General features: G+C 32.2%; 1 protein-coding gene across 8 annotated transcripts in view; it reads left to right on the forward strand.

Annotated features, from left to right (window-relative positions):
- The window catches only part of LOC124367224 (lethal(3)malignant brain tumor-like protein 3), a 41,703-nt gene that overhangs the window by 6,991 nt on the left and 13,347 nt on the right, over positions 1 to 21,365 (forward strand). For 6 of the 8 annotated variants that reach the window (XM_046823898.1, XM_046823896.1, XM_046823897.1 and 3 more), the window contains exons 2-4: positions 3,770 to 3,996; positions 4,823 to 5,697; positions 21,046 to 21,281. In XM_046823898.1, coding sequence (XP_046679854.1) covers positions 3,781 to 3,996; positions 4,823 to 5,697; positions 21,046 to 21,281 — 1,327 coding nt within the window. In that variant the 5' untranslated portion in view covers positions 3,770 to 3,780. Of the gene's footprint in view, positions 1 to 3,769; positions 3,997 to 4,822; positions 5,698 to 13,611; positions 13,755 to 14,868; positions 14,922 to 21,045; positions 21,282 to 21,365 lie in introns of those variants that run through there. The other 2 variants (XM_046823899.1, XM_046823900.1) reach the window with 2 other exon arrangements.

A 21,365-nucleotide genomic window follows, 5' to 3' on the forward strand; every position in this document is an offset into this window, starting at 1 on the left:
TGGGCCTGGCAGCTCCTCTTTCAGAGTAAAATATACATAATTAGAGTAATGAATAAACCATACCAATATTTAAAACAAAGCACACAATTAAGTTGTATTTCATAATGAAATTCAATACATTACATTACCACAACATATAAAAAATAATTAAATTACTACATAAATTCACATACACATACATACATATACATAAATCCACACACATACACACATACAGATACACGACACAGTATACTGCAATCCCTTCCCTTGTCCTATAGTTCATCGGTAACATAACTTTTCAAATGTCTCAAAAATCACAAGTAAAACTGTGATAATTTGAGTGATCTTTGGGCCATTCCGTAGCTACCCTTCGACCAGGGAGATGCTTGGTTCTGCTGAAACCAGCTAGGAAGTTTTGGTAGGGATTATTTCATTCTCTGTAAAAAAATATATTTTTTTAAATCTTATGTGTATTTTCAAAATGGCGGCCATTTAAAATATTAAATTTTAAATAACTTGAAAACCAACCGTTTTTTTTTTAATGGCCGCCATTTTGAAAATACACATAAGATTTTTTTAAATATGTTTTTACAACTTATATTCATGTTTATAATATTTATGCCAAGTTTCAACAAAATCAGTAAACCCGTATTGAAAAAAAAATTAATTGTATGTAAAAAACAAAATGGCCGATCTAAGGTAAACGAAGCAAGATAGGACTATACATTATATAACATTTTTTGTTCAGTTTGACCTTCTGAACAATTTGGTGAAGTTTGGTCCTGTAATTTTGGAGCACCCAGTCAGTATAAGTATAGCATCAGAGTATAATTTTGTCTGAGTGTTTCACAAACGTGAAACATTTTTATACAATTATAAATCCATTTTCAATATAAATATTAAATTTATCAATAAATTATCAAATATATTTCTACAAAACTGGTATAATGTTTATTGTTTACTTAATTGAGTGTAACTGCATTTATTAGCTTTTTGGTTATTTTAAGATAAGAAGAGCCCCACAATTGTTTACCCATCCTAATAGTTTTCTTGTCAAGATCTGGACTTTGTTATAAATCATGTACAATCCTGAAATGTAGTTAAAGGATTCTATCAACTCTGTACACTTGTGTAGTAGAGGTGCAGATTTTACCTACAGTTATTCCTTCTGAGATATTTATTTCTTCTGTACCTGTAACACATAAAACAGATATGGACAAACTCTATTAAGTCTGCATTACAATTAAAGAGTAAATTTATGTCATATTGTAAACTTAGAATATTCAACTTTATTAATACCAGTTTTAGCCTAAAACTGTACCCTAGTAAGAGTCAACATTCCTGTTGTATAAACCATCTATATTACTCGCTGTACTTGGATTTTCAAGAGTTGTATTAATGTTTTAATTGTGTTACAAATATACTCCCAGTTTAATTTTTTTAGATTTAATCAATAAAAATAATAATATAATTAACCTTTTTGATCACATAATATTTACTCAGACATTTTGCGTGAGTTCTGCAAATAAAAAAATAAGGTGTCTATAGTAGCACCAGCAGACATTTTGTGTGAGTTCTGGACCCTGTCACTGAGGTGTCTATTGTAGCACCAGCAGACATTTTGTGTGAGTTCTGGACCCTGTCACTGAGGTGTCTATTGTAGCACCAGCAGACATTTTTTGTGAGTTCTGAACCCTGTCACTGAGGTGTCTATTGTAGCACCAGCAGACATTTTGTGTGAGTTCTGTACCCTTTAACTGATGTGTCTATTGTAGCACCAGCAGACATTTTGTGTGAGTTCTGGACCCTGTCACTGAGGTGTCTATTGTAGCACCAGCAGACATTTTTTGTGAGTTCTGAACCCTGTCACTGAGGTGTCTATTGTAGCACCAGCAGACATTTTGTGTGAGTTCTGTACCCTTTAACTGATGTGTCTATTGTAGCACCAGCAGACATTTTTTGTGAGTTCTGAACCCTGTCACTGAGGTGTCTATTGTAGCACCAGCAGACATTTTTTGTGAGTTCTGAACCCTGTCACTGAGGTGTCTATTGTAGCACCAGCAGACATTTTGTGTGAGTTCTGGACCCTGTCACTGAGGTGTCTATTGTAGCACCAGCAGACATTTTGTGTGAGTTCTGGACCCTGTCACTGAGGTGTCTATTGTAGCACCAGCAGACATTTTTTGTGAGTTCTGAACCCTGTCACTGAGGTGTCTATTGTAGCACCAGCAGACATTTTGTGTGAGTTCTGTACCCTTTAACTGATGTGTCTATTGTAGCACCAGCAGACATTTTGTGTGAGTTCTGGACCCTGTCACTGAGGTGTCTATTGTAGCACCAGCAGACATTTTTTGTGAGTTCTGAACCCTGTCACTGAGGTGTCTATTGTAGCACCAGCAGACATTTTGTGTGAGTTCTGTACCCTTTAACTGATGTGTCTATTGTAGCACCAGCAGACATTTTTTGTGAGTTCTGAACCCTGTCACTGAGGTGTCTATTGTAGCACCAGCAGACATTTTTTGTGAGTTCTGAACCCTGTCACTGAGGTGTCTATTGTAGCACCAGCAGAAATTTTGTGTGAGTTCTGGACCCTGTCACTGAGGTGTCTATAGTAGTACCAGCAGACATTTTGTGTGAATTCTGCACCCTGTCACTGAGGTGTCTATTCTAGCACCAGCAGACATTTTGTGTGAGTTCTGCACCCTGTCACTGAGGTGTCTATTCTAGCACCAGCAAACATTTTGTGTGAGTTCTGGACCCTGTCACTGAGGTGTCTATTGTAAAAAAAAATAAAGAAAAGTTTTTATGTCCAAAACAAAATGACGCTCCAGTTGAGATAACATAAAAATTAATGCTAAAAGTTAAAATTTAATAACACAGTTATGAGTTATACAAACAACATTAAAGGTTAGCTAAATTAAATTTAAGTTTAATGTAATTTTGTGTTGCATCTAAATGCCCTTCTAAAAAGGTTTGCTGTAAATCATACACTAATTTATGTGTATATTTTTCCTTAAATTTTCTGCTAATGTCATAGACTTAATTTTTCCTTTCACTTTGATGCTACCTCACTACACAGCACAGCAATAATTTTGCTTCATGTCAGTAAGTTTTATTCAAATACAGATAATCTAACAAGCTCTCCTTACATCACTCATCTATCATTGTCGAAAAAAGTTATATACATAACTTTAAAAAGAGCTCAAAGTTACAACAACTTTATAAACCTGATATTTTTTTACAAGAAGTCTCGTACCAAATAAGTATATTTCCATTTGAATTTTTCTCAATAAATTGAATGTAGTAATCAGACAAGAGTATATATTTCATTTACAAGCTTTTGGACTTTTCAATTTTCATTCCACCTCACATCATGTACTTTGAGGACCAACATGATATGCAAGATAATATAAGTTCAAATCAAGTTGTATAATATTCAAAATTTAAAAAATGACTCGGATATCTTCAAGGCTATGTAGCCTATAGTTTTATTCTGCTTTTGTTAAAAGTCAATTATTAAATCATCGAATACTCTGTTAAATGGAAACTATTTGTTGCAGCACATTAATTGCTCAACTTAGTTTTAGTGTAATAAATTATTTTAAAACCCAAGAAGTGTAAATACATAAAAACTACACAAATTTGAAAGTATTCAACTTTCCAGATGATGTTGGTTTGGTATTATTAAATAATGTACCTTTTCAATTGTAAAAGAGGGACAGGAGATAATGCTCAGAACTTTTCATGTAGAGTGATGAAAAACTATAATTGTTTAATATTGTTTCAGGCACGGGAACTATGAATGTGCAGGAAGGTGGTGTGAATGTTCCAATCTCCGTGTCCAACCCTGCCCCCAACTCTCCTGCCCCTACAAACCCTGCAGGTGTTCAGCGCATCATGCCAGTTCTGTACGTCAACCAGCCAAACATGAAGCCGGTCGTGTCGGCTGCACCCTCCCCCAACTCCGTGGTATCGTCAACCTCGGGTCAGACCATTCTGACAGCCATGCCTCAGGTCGGTTTCATTACATCCATATGTTACCCAGTGCTACATTTACAGAATTTGAGGCCTAAATAATGTACTTGTGATGGCAGATTATTAGATAGACTCAAAATACAACTTGTACAATGAAAATCATTACCTTTTGAACTAGTAAGGTATTTGAATTTTTTTGATGTAATGAAATATCAGAATTTTATAGTTTGAAACTTCATTTTTCCAGTTCTGTGTACTGCTTTTGTTTAATGAACAGTTCTATAGTTTTAGTATGATATAACAATATATATGTATATATATATATATATAATTTCAATAAACATTGAATCGCAAAAAGTACTTGCTCCAAAGTTTAGAAATTTTAAAATTTAATTTTGATAGGAATAATGATATTTAATAAATAGTATTTAGTAAACTAAAGCTAACCGGAAGAGTTACAAAAACAAAAACGTGTCCCATTGGACAAAATAATTAAGTTAGCCAACTTTGAGTTGTATTTTTATGCATGAAAAGTAAATTCTGTGTAAATTTGTATTGATTGTTGAAATAAATCATTAGACAAGAAACTGGGTGAAGTACAATGTATCGACAGCTGGCTGAGTAATTGCTACAACTATTCATAACTTTCGAATGTTTTTGTTCAAATATTGATTTTAATGATATTAAACATACTTCTTGGGGTTAATATATTTTGTGGTGTTTCATTAGTTCATATGTTTATTTCATCGTTGATTATTCAAATTTGCATGATAATTAGTAATGAGTCATTGGTTTAGTTAGAATCATCATCTATCAATATAGTTGACCTGTTCTTACCATTATTTGGTGTTGTGGTATATTCCAGATTCAGCTGACTGGAGGTGGAAATCCCCAGATCATCCATTCTTCCCCTAACCCCAGTACCTACTCCTACGTCCCAATGAGGCAAGTGTATCATCAGACAAAGACAATAAAGGATGCACCCAAGAAAGTGTTTGTAACGTCGATAAACTCACCCAACAACAACAAGTCAAACCAAGTTAACCTGATTTTGCCCAACAGTCCGAACCAAAACACCGGAAACAAGTCATCGATCACGAGTCTGATCCTGCCGCAAATAGGGACAGTCTCGAACAAGACGACTATCACCGGAATCATGGTTCCGAACAATCCAACGGCTTCAAACACCAATAAAACGACGGTTGCAAGCCTTCTTCTACCACCGAACGCAAAGTACCCGAACATTGCTCCCAACAAAAAAGTACCGATTCCAAACATCATAATTCCACAGCAGAACATGAATAACAAGCCACCGAATGTTCCCAACATAATACGCCAATCGAACAATCCTTCGGGAAAGAACGTCGTCGGGATTTTCTCTCCATCAAACACGACAAACCCGCCACAGATGACTAGTTTGTTGCTCACACCGAACACAAACACGAATAACAAACAGCCACCTACTTCTGTCGGTCTGATTCTCCCCACTAGTCCCGGATCACACGGAATCATAGTTCCTCAGTCGACGGCGGGCCAACCCCACGGGATCATAGTCCCGCAGCAACCGGGAGGCCAGGCTCACGGAATCATCATGCCACAATCGTCAGGTGGCCAGTCCCACGGAATCATCGTTCCACAATCCACCGGCAACCAGTCGCAGCTCACTAATCTGATCATCACTTCGAGCACGGCCACCAACACCCCTGTCGCCGCTAGCCTTCTTATCTCCGGTAGCAACAGGTAGCAAAAATACTTTGACCAAATTCTATAATTTACTTTGTTAGCATGGAACAAAGTACATCGCATGACTAAATTCTATTAAATATTCCCATAACTCTAAACCTCCCGTCTACAAAACTTTATCTTCTAACTAAATCTTCAATTTATACAGCTTTGTATTCTATTGAAGCTTAAAATGTTGGCACAAATCGTAGTTATACTAATCTTGTAACCTATTTACCTTTTCTATTAGCACCCTTTTTTATTGGAGTTCTTGTGACTCTTGTAGTGACAAAATCTGTTTCCTGTGTTCTAATTAAATTATTTATGAACCGATGTAGTTTTCGTTGCTGTACGACACTAAATTTTGACATAATGATATTTTAATGTTAGAAAATGAGTATTTTAATTCTAAAATTAAAGTAAGTAGGCAGGAACTGAAAATCCTAACTTTTTTGCCCATGAATCGAAAAACGTACTTACTTTTTTTGGGTTGTCGTGAGAGTCTGTGGGACCAGTATGTAATGAAACAAGATGACTAAAATACACATTAAAAACGTAATGTATACAGGCAGATAGTAAAAACAGAAGGAAGGTACTTATGAAACTTTGTAGAAACAAATTAAACATGGTTTAGTTCTCACAACACTCTTTTACTTTGGTACTAAAATATAGTATCAGAAACTCTATGAGTACTATTTTATATATTGTAGCATCGCTATCATGTGCCACACACCTGCGGAATGATCAAATATGTCTCAAAGGTTTATATATTGTCTTTTTAGAATATTTTGCATTATTATTAGTTCCTCCAAAGGGAACAAGGGTTTCTTTCTATTTTTCTTCAATCATTGATTAATTTTGTGCTATATTATTTTCAACATTTTGAGGAAATTCTTGTTCTAGTAGTGGAAATCTACTGATGGGTGTGATGATAACAGTTGGATTTTAGCACCATATTTGTCATGATAAAATTGAAAATAACAGATAAAATACATGTTTACTATTCTTATACAGATTTTACAGAGTATTTACATTTGCTTTTTTTATTAAAAGTAATTGTTTTCTGATCATTAGAAAACATACATATATTACAATTTCAATTTTTCCAACCTCTTTAATACATTTCTTGATATTTTCCCATTACATTGAACATGGTGAAATTTCCATCAAAATCTTACATTTCATAAATATTTATCTCTCCTTATGGTATTTTAGAAGTCAGTTGGGTTTGGTTTCGTAAGTTCGGTTCAGCTTTGTTTATGTGACATTTCCATAATACAGTCTCAGTATGGTACATGTTGGCTACTACCATTATTTTCCTTCTAATCAGTGTTAGAAATCAGTTAGGTTTGATTTCGTTACTGTTAAGTTATACTCAACATTCGATTCAGCTTTGTTTATGAGACAGTTCCATAATACAGCCTCAGTATGATACATGTTGGCCACTAACATTATTTTCCTTATAATCAGTGTTAGAAATCAGTTAGGTTTGATTTCGTTACTGTTAAGTTATACTCAACATTCGATTCAGCTTTGTTTATGAGACAGTTCCATAATACAGCCTCAGTATGATACATGTTGGCCACTACCATTATTTTCCTTATAATCAGTGTTAGAAATCAGTTAGGTTTGATTTCGTTACTGTTAAGTTATACTCAACATTCGATTCAGCTTTGTTTATGAGACAGTTCCATAATACAGCCTCAGTATGATACATGTTGGCCACTACCATTATTTTCCTTATAATCAGTGTTAGAAATCAGTTAGGTTTGATTTCGTTACTGTTAAGTTATACTCAACATTCGATTCAGCTTTGTTTATGAGACAGTTCCATAATACAGCCTCAGTATGATACATGTTGGCCACTACCATTATTTTCCTTATAATCAGTGTTAGAAATCAGTTAGGTTTGATTTCGTTACTGTTAAGTTATACTCAACATTCGATTCAGCTTTGTTTATGAGACAGTTCCATAATACAGCCTCAGTATGATACATGTTGGCCACTACCATTATTTTCCTTATAATCAGTGTTAGAAATCAGTTAGGTTTGATTTCGTTACTGTTAAGTTATACTCAACATTCGATTCAGCTTTGTTTATGAGACAGTTTCCATAATACAGCCTCAGTATGATACATGTTGGCCACTAACATTATTTTCCTTTATAATCAGTGTTAGTAATCAGTTAGGGTTTTGATTTTGTACTGTTAAGTTATACTCAACATTCGATTCAGCTTTGTTTATGAGACAGTTCCATAATACAGCATCAGTATGATTACATGTTGGCCACTACCATTATTTTCCTTATAATCAGTGTTAGAAATCAGTTAGGTTTGATTTCGTTACTGTTAAGTTATAACTAAACATTTCGATTCAGCTTTGTTTATGAGAACAGTTCCATAATACAGCCTCAGTATGATACATGTTGGCCACTAACATTATTTTTCCTTATAATCAGTGTTAGAAATCAGTTAGGTTTGATTTTGTTACTGTTAAGTTATACTCAACATTCGATCTAGCTTTGTTTATGAGACAGTTCCATAATACAGCCTCAGTATGATACATGTTGGCCTATACCATTATTTTCATTATAATCAGTGTTAGAAATCAGTTAGGTTTGATTTTCGTTACTGTTAAGTTATACTCAAACATTCGATTTCAGCTTTGTTTATGAGACAGTTCCATAATAACAGACCTCAGTATGATTACATGTTGAGCCACTACATTATTTTCCTTTTAATCAGTGTTAGAAATCAGTTAGGTTTGATTTCGTTACTGTTTAAGTTACCACTCAACATTCGATTTCAGCTTTGTTTATGAGACAGTTCCATAATACTGCCTCAGTTATGATACATGTTGGCCACTTACATTATTTTCCTTATTAATCAGTGTTGAAATCAGTTAGGTTTGATTTCGTTACTGTTAAGTTATACTCAACATTCGATTCAGCTTTGTTTATGAGGACTGTTCCATAATACAGACTCAGTATGATACATGTTGGCCACTAACATTATTTTCCTTCTAATCAGTGTTTAAGACATCAGTTAGGTGTGATTTTGTTACTGTTAAGTATATACTCAACGTTTGATTCAGCTTTGTTTATGAGGACAGTTCCATAAATACAGCTTCAGTAATGATACATGTTGGCCACTAACATTATTTTCCTTCTAATCAGTGTTAGAAATTAGTTAGGTGTGATTTGTTACTGTTTAAGTTATACTCAACACGTTCGATTCAGCTTTGTTTATGTGACATTTCCATAATACAGCCCTCAGTATGATACATGTTTGGCCACTACCCATTATTTTCCTTCTAATCAGTGTTAGAAATCAGTTAGTTTGATTTCGTTAACTGTTAAGTTATACTCAACGTTCGATTCAGCTTTGTTTATGACGACAGATTCCATAATTTACAGCCGTCAGTATGATAACATGTTGCGCCATTTTCTAACATTTTTTTTCCTCTATAATCAGTGTTAGAAATCAGTTAGGTGTGATTTTGTTTACTGTTAAGTATATACTCAACGTTTGATTCAGCTTTGTTTATGAGTACAGTTCCATAATAACAGCTTCAGTATGATAGCATGTTGGCCACTAACATTATTTTCCTTCTAATCAGTGTTAGAAATCAGTTTAGGTGTGATTTTTGTTACTGTTAAGTTATACTCTCACGTTTGATCAGCTTGTTTATGAGACATTTCCAATAATACAGCTTCAGTATGATACATGTTTTGGCCACTAACATTATATTCCTTCTAATCAGTGTTAGAAATCAGTTAGTTTGATTTCGTTACTGTTAAGTTATACTCAACATTCGATTCAGCTTTGTTTATGAGACAGTTCCATAATACAGCTTCAGTATGATACATGTTTGGCCACTAACATTATTTTCCTTCTAATCAGTGTTAGAAATTAGTTAGGTGTGATTTTGTTACTGGTTAAGTTATTAATCCAACGTTCGATTCAGCTTTGTTTATGTGACATTTTCCATAATACAGCCGTCCAGTATGATACATGTTGGCCTACTCAAACCATTATTTTCCTTCTAATCAGTGTTAGAAATCAGTTTAGGTTTTGATTTCTTTCTTGTTAAGTTATACTCAACGTTTCGATTCAGCTTTGTTTATGGTGACACTGTTCCATAATACAGCCATCAGTATGATACATGTTGGCCACTAACATTATTTTTCCTTATAATCAGTGTTAGAAATCAGTTAGGTTTGATTATCGTTACTGTTCAAAGTTATACTCAACGTTCGATTCAGCTGTTGTTTATGAAGACAGTTCATAATACAGCCTCAGTATGATACATGTTGGCACTACCATTATTTTCCTTCTAATCAGTGTTAGAAATCAGTTAGGGTTTGATTTCGTTAACTGGTTAAGTTATAACTCAACGTTCGATTCAGCTTTGTTTATGAGACAGTTCCATAATACAGCCTCAGTATGATACATGTTGGCACTAACATTATTTTCCTTATAATCAGTGTGTAGAAATCAGTTAGGTTTGATTTTGTTACTGTTAAGTTATACTCAACATTCGATTCAGCTTTGTTTATGAGACAGTTTCCATAATACAGCCTCAGTATGATACATGTTGGCCACATACCATTATTTTCCTTATATATCAGTGTAGAAATCAGTTAGGTTTGATTTCGTTACTGTTAAGTTATACACAACATTCGATTCAGCTTTGTTTATGAGACAGTTCCATAATACAGCCTCAGTATGATACATGTTGGCCACTAAACATTATTTTCCTTATAATCAGTGTTAGAAATCAGTTAAGGTTTGATTTTGTTACTGTTAAGTTATACTCAACATTCGATTCAGCTATTGTTTTTTTTTTATTTATATGAGACAGTTCCATAATACAGCCTCAGTATGATACATGTTGGCCACTACCATTATTTCCTTATTAATCTGTGTTAGAAATCATTTATTATATTTTTAGGTTTGATATTCGTTACTGTTAAGTTATACTCAACATTCGATTCCGCTTTGTTTATGAGACAGTTCCATAATACAGCCTCAGTATGATACATGTTGTTGCCACTACCATTATTTTCCTTATCATCAGTGTTAAGAATCAGTTAGGTTTGATTTCGTTACTGTTAAGTTACACTCAACATTCGATTCAGCTTTGTTTATGAGACAGTTCCATAATACAGCCTCAGTATGAGAACATGTTGGCCACTACCATTATTTTTCCTTATAATCAGTGTTAGAAATCAGTTAGGTTTGATTTCGTTACTCCGATTAAGTTATACTCAACATTCGATTCAGCTTTGTTTATGAGGGACTGTTCCATAATAACAACAGCCTCAGTATGAATACAGTTTGGCCACTAACATTATTTTCCTTCTAATCAGTGTTAGAAATCAGTATAGGTGTGATTTTGTTACTGTTAAGTTTGTATACTCAACGTTTGATTCAGCTTTGGTTTATGAGACAGTTCCATAATACAGCTTCAGTATGATACATGTTTTGGAGCCACTAACATTATTTTCCTTCTTTTTAATCAGTGTTAGAAATTAGTTAGGTGTGATTTTGTTACTGTTAAGTTATACTCAACGTTCGATTCCAGCTTTGTTTATGTGACATTTCCATAATACAGCCTCAGTATGATACATGTTGGGCCACTACCATTATTTTCCTTCTAATCAGTGTTAGAAATCAGTTAGGTTTGATTTCGTTTACTGTTAAGTTTATACTCAAACGTTCGATTCAGCTTTGTTTATGAGACAGTTCCATAATACAGCCTCAGTCTGATACATGTTGGCCACTAACATTATTTTCCTTCTAATCAGTGTTAGAAATCAGTTAGGTGTGATTTTGTTACTGTTAAGTTATACTCAACGTTTGATTCAGCTTTGTTTATGAGACAGTTCCATAATACAGCTTCAGGTATGATACATGTTGGCACCACTAACATTTTTTTCCTTCTAATCAGTGTTAGAAATCAGTTAGGTGTGATTTTGTTACTGTTTAAGTTATACTCAACGTTTTGATTCAGCTTTGTTTATGAGACAGTTCCATAATACAGCTTCAGTATGATACATGTTGGCCACTAACATTATATTCTTCTAATCAGTGTTAGAAATCAGTTAGGTTTGATTTCGTTACTGTTAAGTTTATACTCAACATTCGATTCAGCTTTGTTTATGAGACAGTTCCATAATACAGCTTCAGTATGATACATGTTGGCCACTAACATTATTTCCTTCTAATCTCAGTGTTAGAAATTAGTTAGTGTGATTTTGTTACTGTTAAGTTTATACTTCAACGTTCGATTCAGCTTTGTTTATGTGACATTTCCATAATACAGCCTCAGTATGATACATGTTGGCCACTACCATTATTTTCCTTCTAATCAGTGTTAGAAATCAGTTAGGTTTGATTTCGTTACTGTTAAGTTATACTCAACGTTCGATTCAGCTTTGTTTATGAGACAGTTCAATAATACAGCCTCAGTATGATACATGTGGGCCACTAACATTAAAAATTTTTCCTTATAATCAGTGTTAGAAATCAGTTAGGTTTGATTTCGTTACTGTTAAGTTATACTCAACGTTTCCGACTTCAGCTTTGTTTATGAGACAGGTCCATAAGTTACAGCCATCAGTATGATACATGTTGGCCACTACCATTATTTTCCTTCTAATCAGTGTTAGAAATCAGTTAGGTTTGATTTCGTTACTGTTAAGTTATACTCAACATTCGATTCAGCTTTGTTTATGAGACAGTTCCATAATACAGCCTCAGTATGATACATGTTGGCCACTAACATTATTTTCCTTCTAATCAGTGTTAGAAATCAGTTATGTTTGGTTTCGTAACTGTTAAGTTATGCTGAATGTTGGGTTCAACTTTGTTTATGAGACATTTCCATAATACAGACTCATTTTAGTTGGCGATATGATTTATGGCACAATATTTCTGTTTGGTACGGTGAATAAATAATTATTGATATACCTGTTTAATATCAGTTTACTATTTCACAATGTAATGTTATTGATAATTAGGCAATTAGTTTTTATTGTTTCTAAAATGATTTAACACTCCATTTGTTTTCCATTTTGTCCGTAGTTAGGTTAGACATTGTTACCACTGACATGTAGAGCCTATTGCCTTATCTCCTTAAAAAAATCACCTTAACATATGATTATTTTTAGAAATTAACTGATGAAGACAGTTTTCAAGAGGAACCTAATGTCCTGAGTTAGTTTAGTTAATACAGCATTCTACTTTTATTGTTATAATTGTGTTATTCTACTAAAAAAGGTATATATTTTTAGAAACTGGATAGAATTCTGGAGAGCCTAAACAATATTAACATTTTATCAGCCCTTAATTAAAGAAATGTTTTAGACTAGACTTTTTTTCAAATCCCACTATGTGAACAAATCTAAACAATAAATAAATGCAATCAAAGGTTTTATATTTTTATTACGTTCTTAGAAATTTATATAAGCACTCTAATAAACACAGTCTGTATACCTAAAAAACATTGCTAAAGCATCTTCTACTACGTTGGCTTTGGTGTAGCAATTCGTTGTTTGGAAATAGCAATTACTTTTTATTTGAAAATTATACTTTTTCTATTTTTATTGCTCAGTGTTTGTTCGATCGATGATAAATGGAAGTTAATGTAATATAACATTTCCATCTTTCCTTAAAAAAACTTGAGCTTTGTACATAAATTACCTAATTAGAACATTAAGTGTATATTATAATATTAAATATTAAACATGATTTTAATAGTAATATCCAGTTGAGGATAAATATTGTTGGAGGATAGTACATTCCTGCATTATGTTGATGAGTAACAGAAAGATTATACCTGAGTTATGCAAGAACTCACTGCACTTTACAGCTATTATCTGATAAAGCCCAGATGTATGGTGTAACGCTAAGGCTGACTGCCCAGTCACACATTATCTCTCTCCAGTACAATGCAGTAGTGTAGCAGTAACTGGGTAACTTTTAAACGTTTTCAGTTAGTACAAGTGTTTTTTGTTTGATAATTCCTAATAACTGTTACTACAAGTGATGAGGAGCTCAGTAAAATATCTGGTAAACTAACAAATTCTTTAATTTTAATATTTGAAAACTATTTCAGAAGACTTCTTTATCACTAAACACTGAAAATTAAGCATTACTTTTGAATATTGTTAAACTATGATATACAACATAATGTAATTTTTAAACATGTTAATGTTTAATGTGATATTTATTTATTTATTTATTGTATCAACGGTTACACCATTTCCATTCAATAACAAATTATAGACTCAAGAATACTTGACTACTTACTTAATAATTATATTATATCAATGAGAATTTACCAAGATAGTCTAAATAAGTAACAGATACATTGATAAGAATATCAAAAACAACTAAAATCCATAACAATAACGAGTAAATTAAATAATAACAAAAAGCAACTAACAATATACACTGCTCAACCAATCTACTTACTATGTTGTTACACTAACAGAAAAAAAGCATCAAATTTAACAATGTATAAATAAATAAGTTAGAAACAATAACAATAATAATAATAATAACAATAATAATGATATTTTAACAATAATAAATAGATAAAAATTCAATAATTTGATGTGTGTGATTTGAAGGAGAGGTCTAACTAGTTAGATTATTTGTCCAACAATCATATCTAATTTTAGTGTTATTCATTCATTGCACAGATTTATCAATTGGTTTTCACTAGATAGTAATTATGTGGTCTATCAATAAATTACACAATATTTTTTGTGAAATCAAGATTTATAAATCACTATTTGACCTAAACTATGACAAGGTAAAACAAATAATAATTTAGTGTAATATTGTAAAAGATATTAAAAACTTATGACTGCTTTAAATCTTACAACAATAACTGGTGGGGAGATAAACAATCACCTTGACATTATTTATCAGCTGTTGTGTTACTCCCAGAATGTGTAGTTACAACAATCATAAACAGCTGATTAAGTGTGAGTCAAACTAGAGGTAGGTCAGATTCAGCTGGTAGCTAGCTTAGAAAACCTCACTACAAGAACTTGTGGAAAGTTAGACAATCACCTTGAAGTTATTTATCAGCTGTTGTGTTACTCCCAGAATGTGTAGTTACAACAATCATAAACAGCTGATTAAGTGTGAGTCAGGTCAGATTCAGCTGGTAGCTAGCTCAGTGAAATAGTGTTTTAGGACCATCTATTGTCTGTTACACTACTTCTTGTAAGGTTACTTTTCATTTTCCTTCCACAATAAATCTAGAATGTTTATAGTGGTGTTAGGCTACTTGTAAATGATAACCTTGAATAAAACTAAATAGGTTAGAAGTGAGTGGTTGAATTAATTTTGTTGCTCTTAAAAAAACTTGTATTACATGCATATTTATGATGGATACTTTCAAATTCTTCTTTGAAATACTAACAATAAATAATACCTGTAATATTTAACCGTTTATATCTTTTATTTAATAATATTATGAGCTAACTGTTATTATTATATGATACTGTTTCTGCAGTGTTTAATATTCAACTTTACTTTAGTAATTATGTGGTTATATGACTCAGTTTTATGTGGTTAGCTAAATTATAATTATCATATTATAAGTAGCCTATAAAAAGTTATGTAATGATGGCTAATTTAAAGTTTTACAATTAGTTATACATTGAAAATTTATTCCAATTAAAGATGATCTATAAAAATATACTAAGTTGAACTGTGGGGGAAGCATTACATTTGGTCTATAATTTTTTTCATATATTTAAAGATATGATCTTAAAAACAAATCATATCTTATACATATTATTGATTTAAATGAGCTAGTTTTCTGTTTTAAGTTTTCCTGCAATAGCTGATTTTAACACTGACTGTTGTAACTATGGATATCAGTTTTACTTAAATCAACTAGATTATTTCATTGTCTTATAATAATTCTGTTAATTATGAATGGAATATACATTGATGCACTTAGTCTGATGCAACTATGGACAACGGTTTTACTCAAATCGACTGGATTGTTTCATTATCTTGTTACAATTCTGTTAATTATGAAATCACAAATCAGAAGTTTTATTGGCCATTAAGTAATCCAAAGATTAGAATAGGCTTCGTCAAAAAACTTATTATTTTTTTAGCCTAATTCCAGTGATATATATATATATATATATATATATATATATATATATATATACTAGTTTCCAGTCATATCTGTTATAATAAATTCTGAAATCTACTCAAATAAATAAAACATTAAAAATACAGAGACATGGAGTTAAAATATAAAATTTAAAATAAATATAATAAATTATGGAGTATCTTTATATATTTTTTGTTTACTTACAACATATCACGTTTCATATACTCCTCAACACTGTAAAATTCCTTAAGCTTAAGCCACTCTGACATATTTGATTAAATTGTTTTAAAGGTAAAGCTCTAACAAAAAGAGGAAGCTTATTAAATAGTTTTAGTTGCTGGTATTTATGGCTTTTATAATATTTATCTAGCCTTATATTAGGAGTTCTTAGATTATCTTTTGATCTGGTATCATACTCATAGAGTGTACATTGTGTTTCAAACCTATCTTCATTTTCTTTTACATATATTAGGTTATAGAAAATATAAGTACATGCCAAGGTCATAATTTTAAGCCTAGAAAAATGTCTGGACTCTTGGTATGATAATCCAGTTAATATTTTAATTGCTTTTTTCTGCCAGACAAAAACGTTTTTTGCTGTACTGGAATTACCCCACAGTGGAAGGCCGTAACACAAGTGGCTATGAAATAAGCCGTTGTACGTCATTATAAGTGTTTCTAAGTTTACACAGTACTTCAATTTTCTTAGTAGGAAAATTACCCTAGATAATTTTTTACAGAGATTATCAATATGCACATTCCAGCACAATTCTCTATCTAGATAGAAGCCAAGTAGTTTTATAGATTTGAATAAACTATCATTAATTCAATAGTTTTTAAGTGCGAATATTATATTTTCAGTTTTGTTTTCATTTATTAAAAGGCTATTTGCAGAATATCAAGCTTTAGCTACTTCTAGGGATTTATTTAATTGCAACATTACATTGGCAATATTTCCATCTACACTAATCAGTGTGGTGTCATCTGCGTATAGTACAGATAGGCAAGGTATATTTACACTAAAGTCATTTACATAGATTAAAAAAAGAAAAGGCCCCAATAAAGATCCTTGAGGGACACCGGCTATGACATTTAAATAATCAGATTGAGAATTATTTACTTTAACAACCTGCTTTCTATTAGTTACTTAACTTTCTAACAAATTTAACTCCACATCTTAATGCCACAATATTCTAGTTTTCTACATAATATACTATGGGACATATTGCCAAAGGTTTTGCTTAAGTCAATCAGACTAGAACCCTATAACTAACTTGCTTTCAAAATCTTTTAAAATTACATCAACATTAGTTTCCACAGCCATTACAGTGGGGAGTTTAGGCCTAAACCCATATTGATGGTCATATAGCAATGAATTATTTACAAAATAATTATGCAATTGAGACAACAAACAAGATTCAATTATTTTACTAAAAACAGGCACAATTGCAATGGGTCGGTAATTCTCTGGTAGATTTCTGTTACCTTTTTTTAAAACTAGAGTGACTAGCTGATTTTAGACAATCTGGAAATTGGCCTTTAAACACAGTTAAATTTATCAAGTAAGTAAGAAGCACTATTATCACATTAATTATATGCTTTATTTATATATATATATTATTATTATATATATTATTATATTTATACAAAATTTGAGAACCCATAAATATCCTCACTGCATGTATATTAACCTATTAACAATAAATTTTACCAAACTACCATCAATCGTGTTCCACTTAAAATTCAAATTCCCTTTATCAGGGAGAGGAAAATTATTCAAAAAGTCATTGTGAGTTAAACCATTTACAGACTTTATGGTGTTGTTAGTCAATAGTACATTAACAAAATAACTGTTTAACTCTCCTGGCAAGAGTGGTATATTTTTTGAGATATTTGATTTCTTAACTCCAGATTCATTTCTTACAATATTCCATGCCATTTTACATTTATTTGGAGCATTTGATATTAGATAATTATTTGCAGAAATTTTTTCTTCAGAAATGGTCTTGTTGTAAATTTTCCTATATCTCATATCTATCCTTATCAACTGTATTACAACTTTTCTTCCACTTATCATGAAATTAACAAGTAAGCTCTCATATTTTGTAGTTGAGGTGTGAACCATCTTTTAAAACGTTGTCTTGAATTGCCCTTGCCTTTTACACTGACTATTGGACAGTTAAAAATATTAGATACAATATTTACAAAGAATTCAAATGCTATATTTACATCACTAACAAGATACAAAAGAGTCCAGTCTGTCATTTCTTTAAATTTTAATAAGGCTAAACAATCGTTCCCTTGAAAGATGTCGTGTTGTTGATTGTATGTCATTACATTGTTTTGGCCTAACTTTATTTAAGTCAAACTCAACCAAGACCCCAACATGGTCTGAGACTATATCCTGGTTAATGAGAGAACAACAATATAGCTCCTGTTTGACATTTGCATAGACATTATCAAGACACAAATAATTTCTGGATGGCTGCTCATTAACATAATATACCTTAGTAGACCTAAGAACATTAAAAAAATACTGTACATAGGGCCTATTTGGTTTTAAAATATCAACATTTACATCCCCGCATAAAGTAAAATGTGTGTGTGTGGTCTATCCAATAAATCCAATATTAAGCGTTCAAAATTGTTTATAAAATTATTAAAATCTGAGTCTGGAGTTCTATATACATTTAATAAAATAAAATAAAAATCTAACAGTAAAATAGCAGACACTTAACATAAATAATTAATACAATATTTAGATACATTTATATGTTCATATTTCAAGCCACAATTTACCATTATTGATGAGCCCCCCCCGAGTAAGAGGTGGTTTCCTCTTATACAATTATAAGATACGCTAAGTGTATCACTGTATATGAATGTAGTATACACTTAGTGTGACACATTTGAGACACAAAAATTCTGTCTACAAAGAAAAACAATGTGCATAGCTTCTGTAGGCATTAAAGCAATACAGATTTTAAAGATAAAAAATATTTGTATAGGGTAATGATTAACTTCAATAATTTTGCATAACAGCATTTTGTTCAAACTTGTTGTATGCCAAGTCTGTGTTAACACATTTTCAATAGCTTACTTGTTATCTAATGCCTGACAGCTGTACGTTGATAAACTAGTGATATTTGCTTGAAAGAAAATAATTCAAGAGTACAAAGTCTGACCGCTTTTGTGGCTCATTATAAAATTGTTACTAAAGCGTGTGGTGAACACATTATTGTTCAATATGAGTTTTGCTAGTTTTCGGTTGTCATAGCAGAGACTGGTAGAAATAACGATGAACACATAATTATAATTGTGTTTTGAGTGAGATGACAGTTAGGCTACATACCGGTTGTCTCAATAGTAAAACCACATCCAAATATAAGTTACCACATGTTTATATTGGGAGAAATTACCATTAGCCACTGAGACCCTTTCTCTGTCCATTACGCTGATGATACAACCATCATTAATTAAGGTTTAGACGTCTTGAATGTTAAAGGTAAACTTAAAAGTTCAATGGAACAAGCACAACACTGGTTTGCAGAAAATAACTTAATAATAAATTAAAATAAGACAATACAATCTGTTTTATTTAAAGAACCATTTAGATATTGATGAGATTGATCTGTTTAAGCCTTTAAAATTACTTGGTTTCAAACTGAATAGCAAACTATGTTGGGATGAACATGTAAATTATCTCTGTAAAAACCTCTCTAGAGTATGTTGTCTCTTAAGAAAACTAAAGGATTGTGTGAACCAGAAAGTACTTAGGTATTATGGTATATTTTGGCATTTTTCACAGTCATGTAATCTGTGGAATATGACTTTGGGGTAATGCCGGTTCAGCCAAAAGGGCATTTACTTGAAAGCTGGCATATACAAATTTGCCATATAAAAGAAAGCTCTGAGAATAATAAGTGGATTATTTAAATCTCATTCATGTAAAACCATTTTTCAACAACTTAATAATTATTATGACTCTCATTTATATTTATATTAACATATAAAAAGTTATATGTTACGCCTTTTAACATTGTAAAAGAAAATATTAACAACTTCAATGATCGTAATTCTATACATAACTACTACAGAAGACAAATATAAAACCTTATTAAACGTAATATTAGATGAATAAATATTTCAATAGTTTTAAATATCAACAGGTTTTGATGTACAGTAAACTGCCAATTTCTGTTAGATCGCTTCCAAGTAAAAAATACAGTTCTACTCTGTAGCTAAGTGGTTTAAGAGTAAAGCATTTTATACGGTTGAATAATATATGGACTGTAATATGGTGGATCTTGTAATCTAGCTTTGTTTTATGTATGACGATGCCTATAATTGTAACTTGCTTACTTAATGAAAAATACAATTCTTGATTCTTATCAATAAACATGGTCGAGAGGTGGTTGGTGTGGTTGTTAGCATGTATTAGCTAGATGAAATCAGTATACCTCTTTTAATGTGGGGATTTCCTCGATCATATGTTTGCTCACTATGGGAGTTAGATAGCCTACCTCCACCAACAGTTAGTCAACCATTTCAGTTCATCATCTTCACTGGCATACTTTTACAAATATAGATATACCTTAATATCAAAATTAATAATAAATGTGTATTAAATTATTCACTTTATCCTCATGACTAAGCTTAGGCCTATCATTCATGCCTAACTAAGTGACTCATGCACATCGTTTGGGCGTATTGTGCAGTAAAATAGTATGTATACTGGTGTTTTCACAAGTGCTTGTAAACATTTTTTTCTGGGATTTTTTTACACATGAAATATAACTAAATATAAACAGTTGAATGAAACAAAAAGCACATTGAGTGAAGGCATAAAATAAAATAACTTCTGTTTAATGAGAATATAATCTACTTAAAATGGTTTCATGTAGATCAGTAAGTTCACATAGATGTATGGGCAGCACTGAAAAGTGAATATAGGTCTAGGCTGTAACATCGGTATGGTTTTTTTGGATACACATAAGTGGATAACATTAATGGTTTGCATTTGTATAGTATTTAAGCAATCACCAAATATTTTCTCTGTACATTTAAAGGTACTTTTGGTTTACTACGTGACAGTAAGATTGAGAATAAATATAATTTAGTTGTCACACATAAACAAAACAAAAGTGTTACAGAAGATGAAGATATCATAGGCCGGAGGAAGTGAGGTGTTAATATAGGTCTTTACGGTTACAGTAGCGCCAGTTCCATCGGATCCGGCCACATGACTAGCCTGATTATCCCCCAGAGTCAGGCCCCCCAGTGTTCTGCGCCCATCAGTGGACTCATGGTACCCCCCACGGGGGCTCCCCCCACACCCCCCACCAAGAGTTTATTGGTCCCGGTCTCGGTTGGACCCAACAGCAAGGGCTCACTGCTTCACCCGGCCACCTACTCCAACGGCAAGAAGAGTCTTGACCCCAGCTCGATAGGTAAGTGTCTATCGCTTAGTGTTTACCAATACAAATATAGTGACTGTCATTCTAATATCAAATGGAGGGCATTAACCATTGTTG

Source organism: Homalodisca vitripennis, chromosome 8, assembly GCF_021130785.1.
Source record: "Homalodisca vitripennis isolate AUS2020 chromosome 8, UT_GWSS_2.1, whole genome shotgun sequence".
In the NCBI taxonomy this organism is placed as follows: Eukaryota; Metazoa; Arthropoda; class Insecta; order Hemiptera; family Cicadellidae; genus Homalodisca; species Homalodisca vitripennis.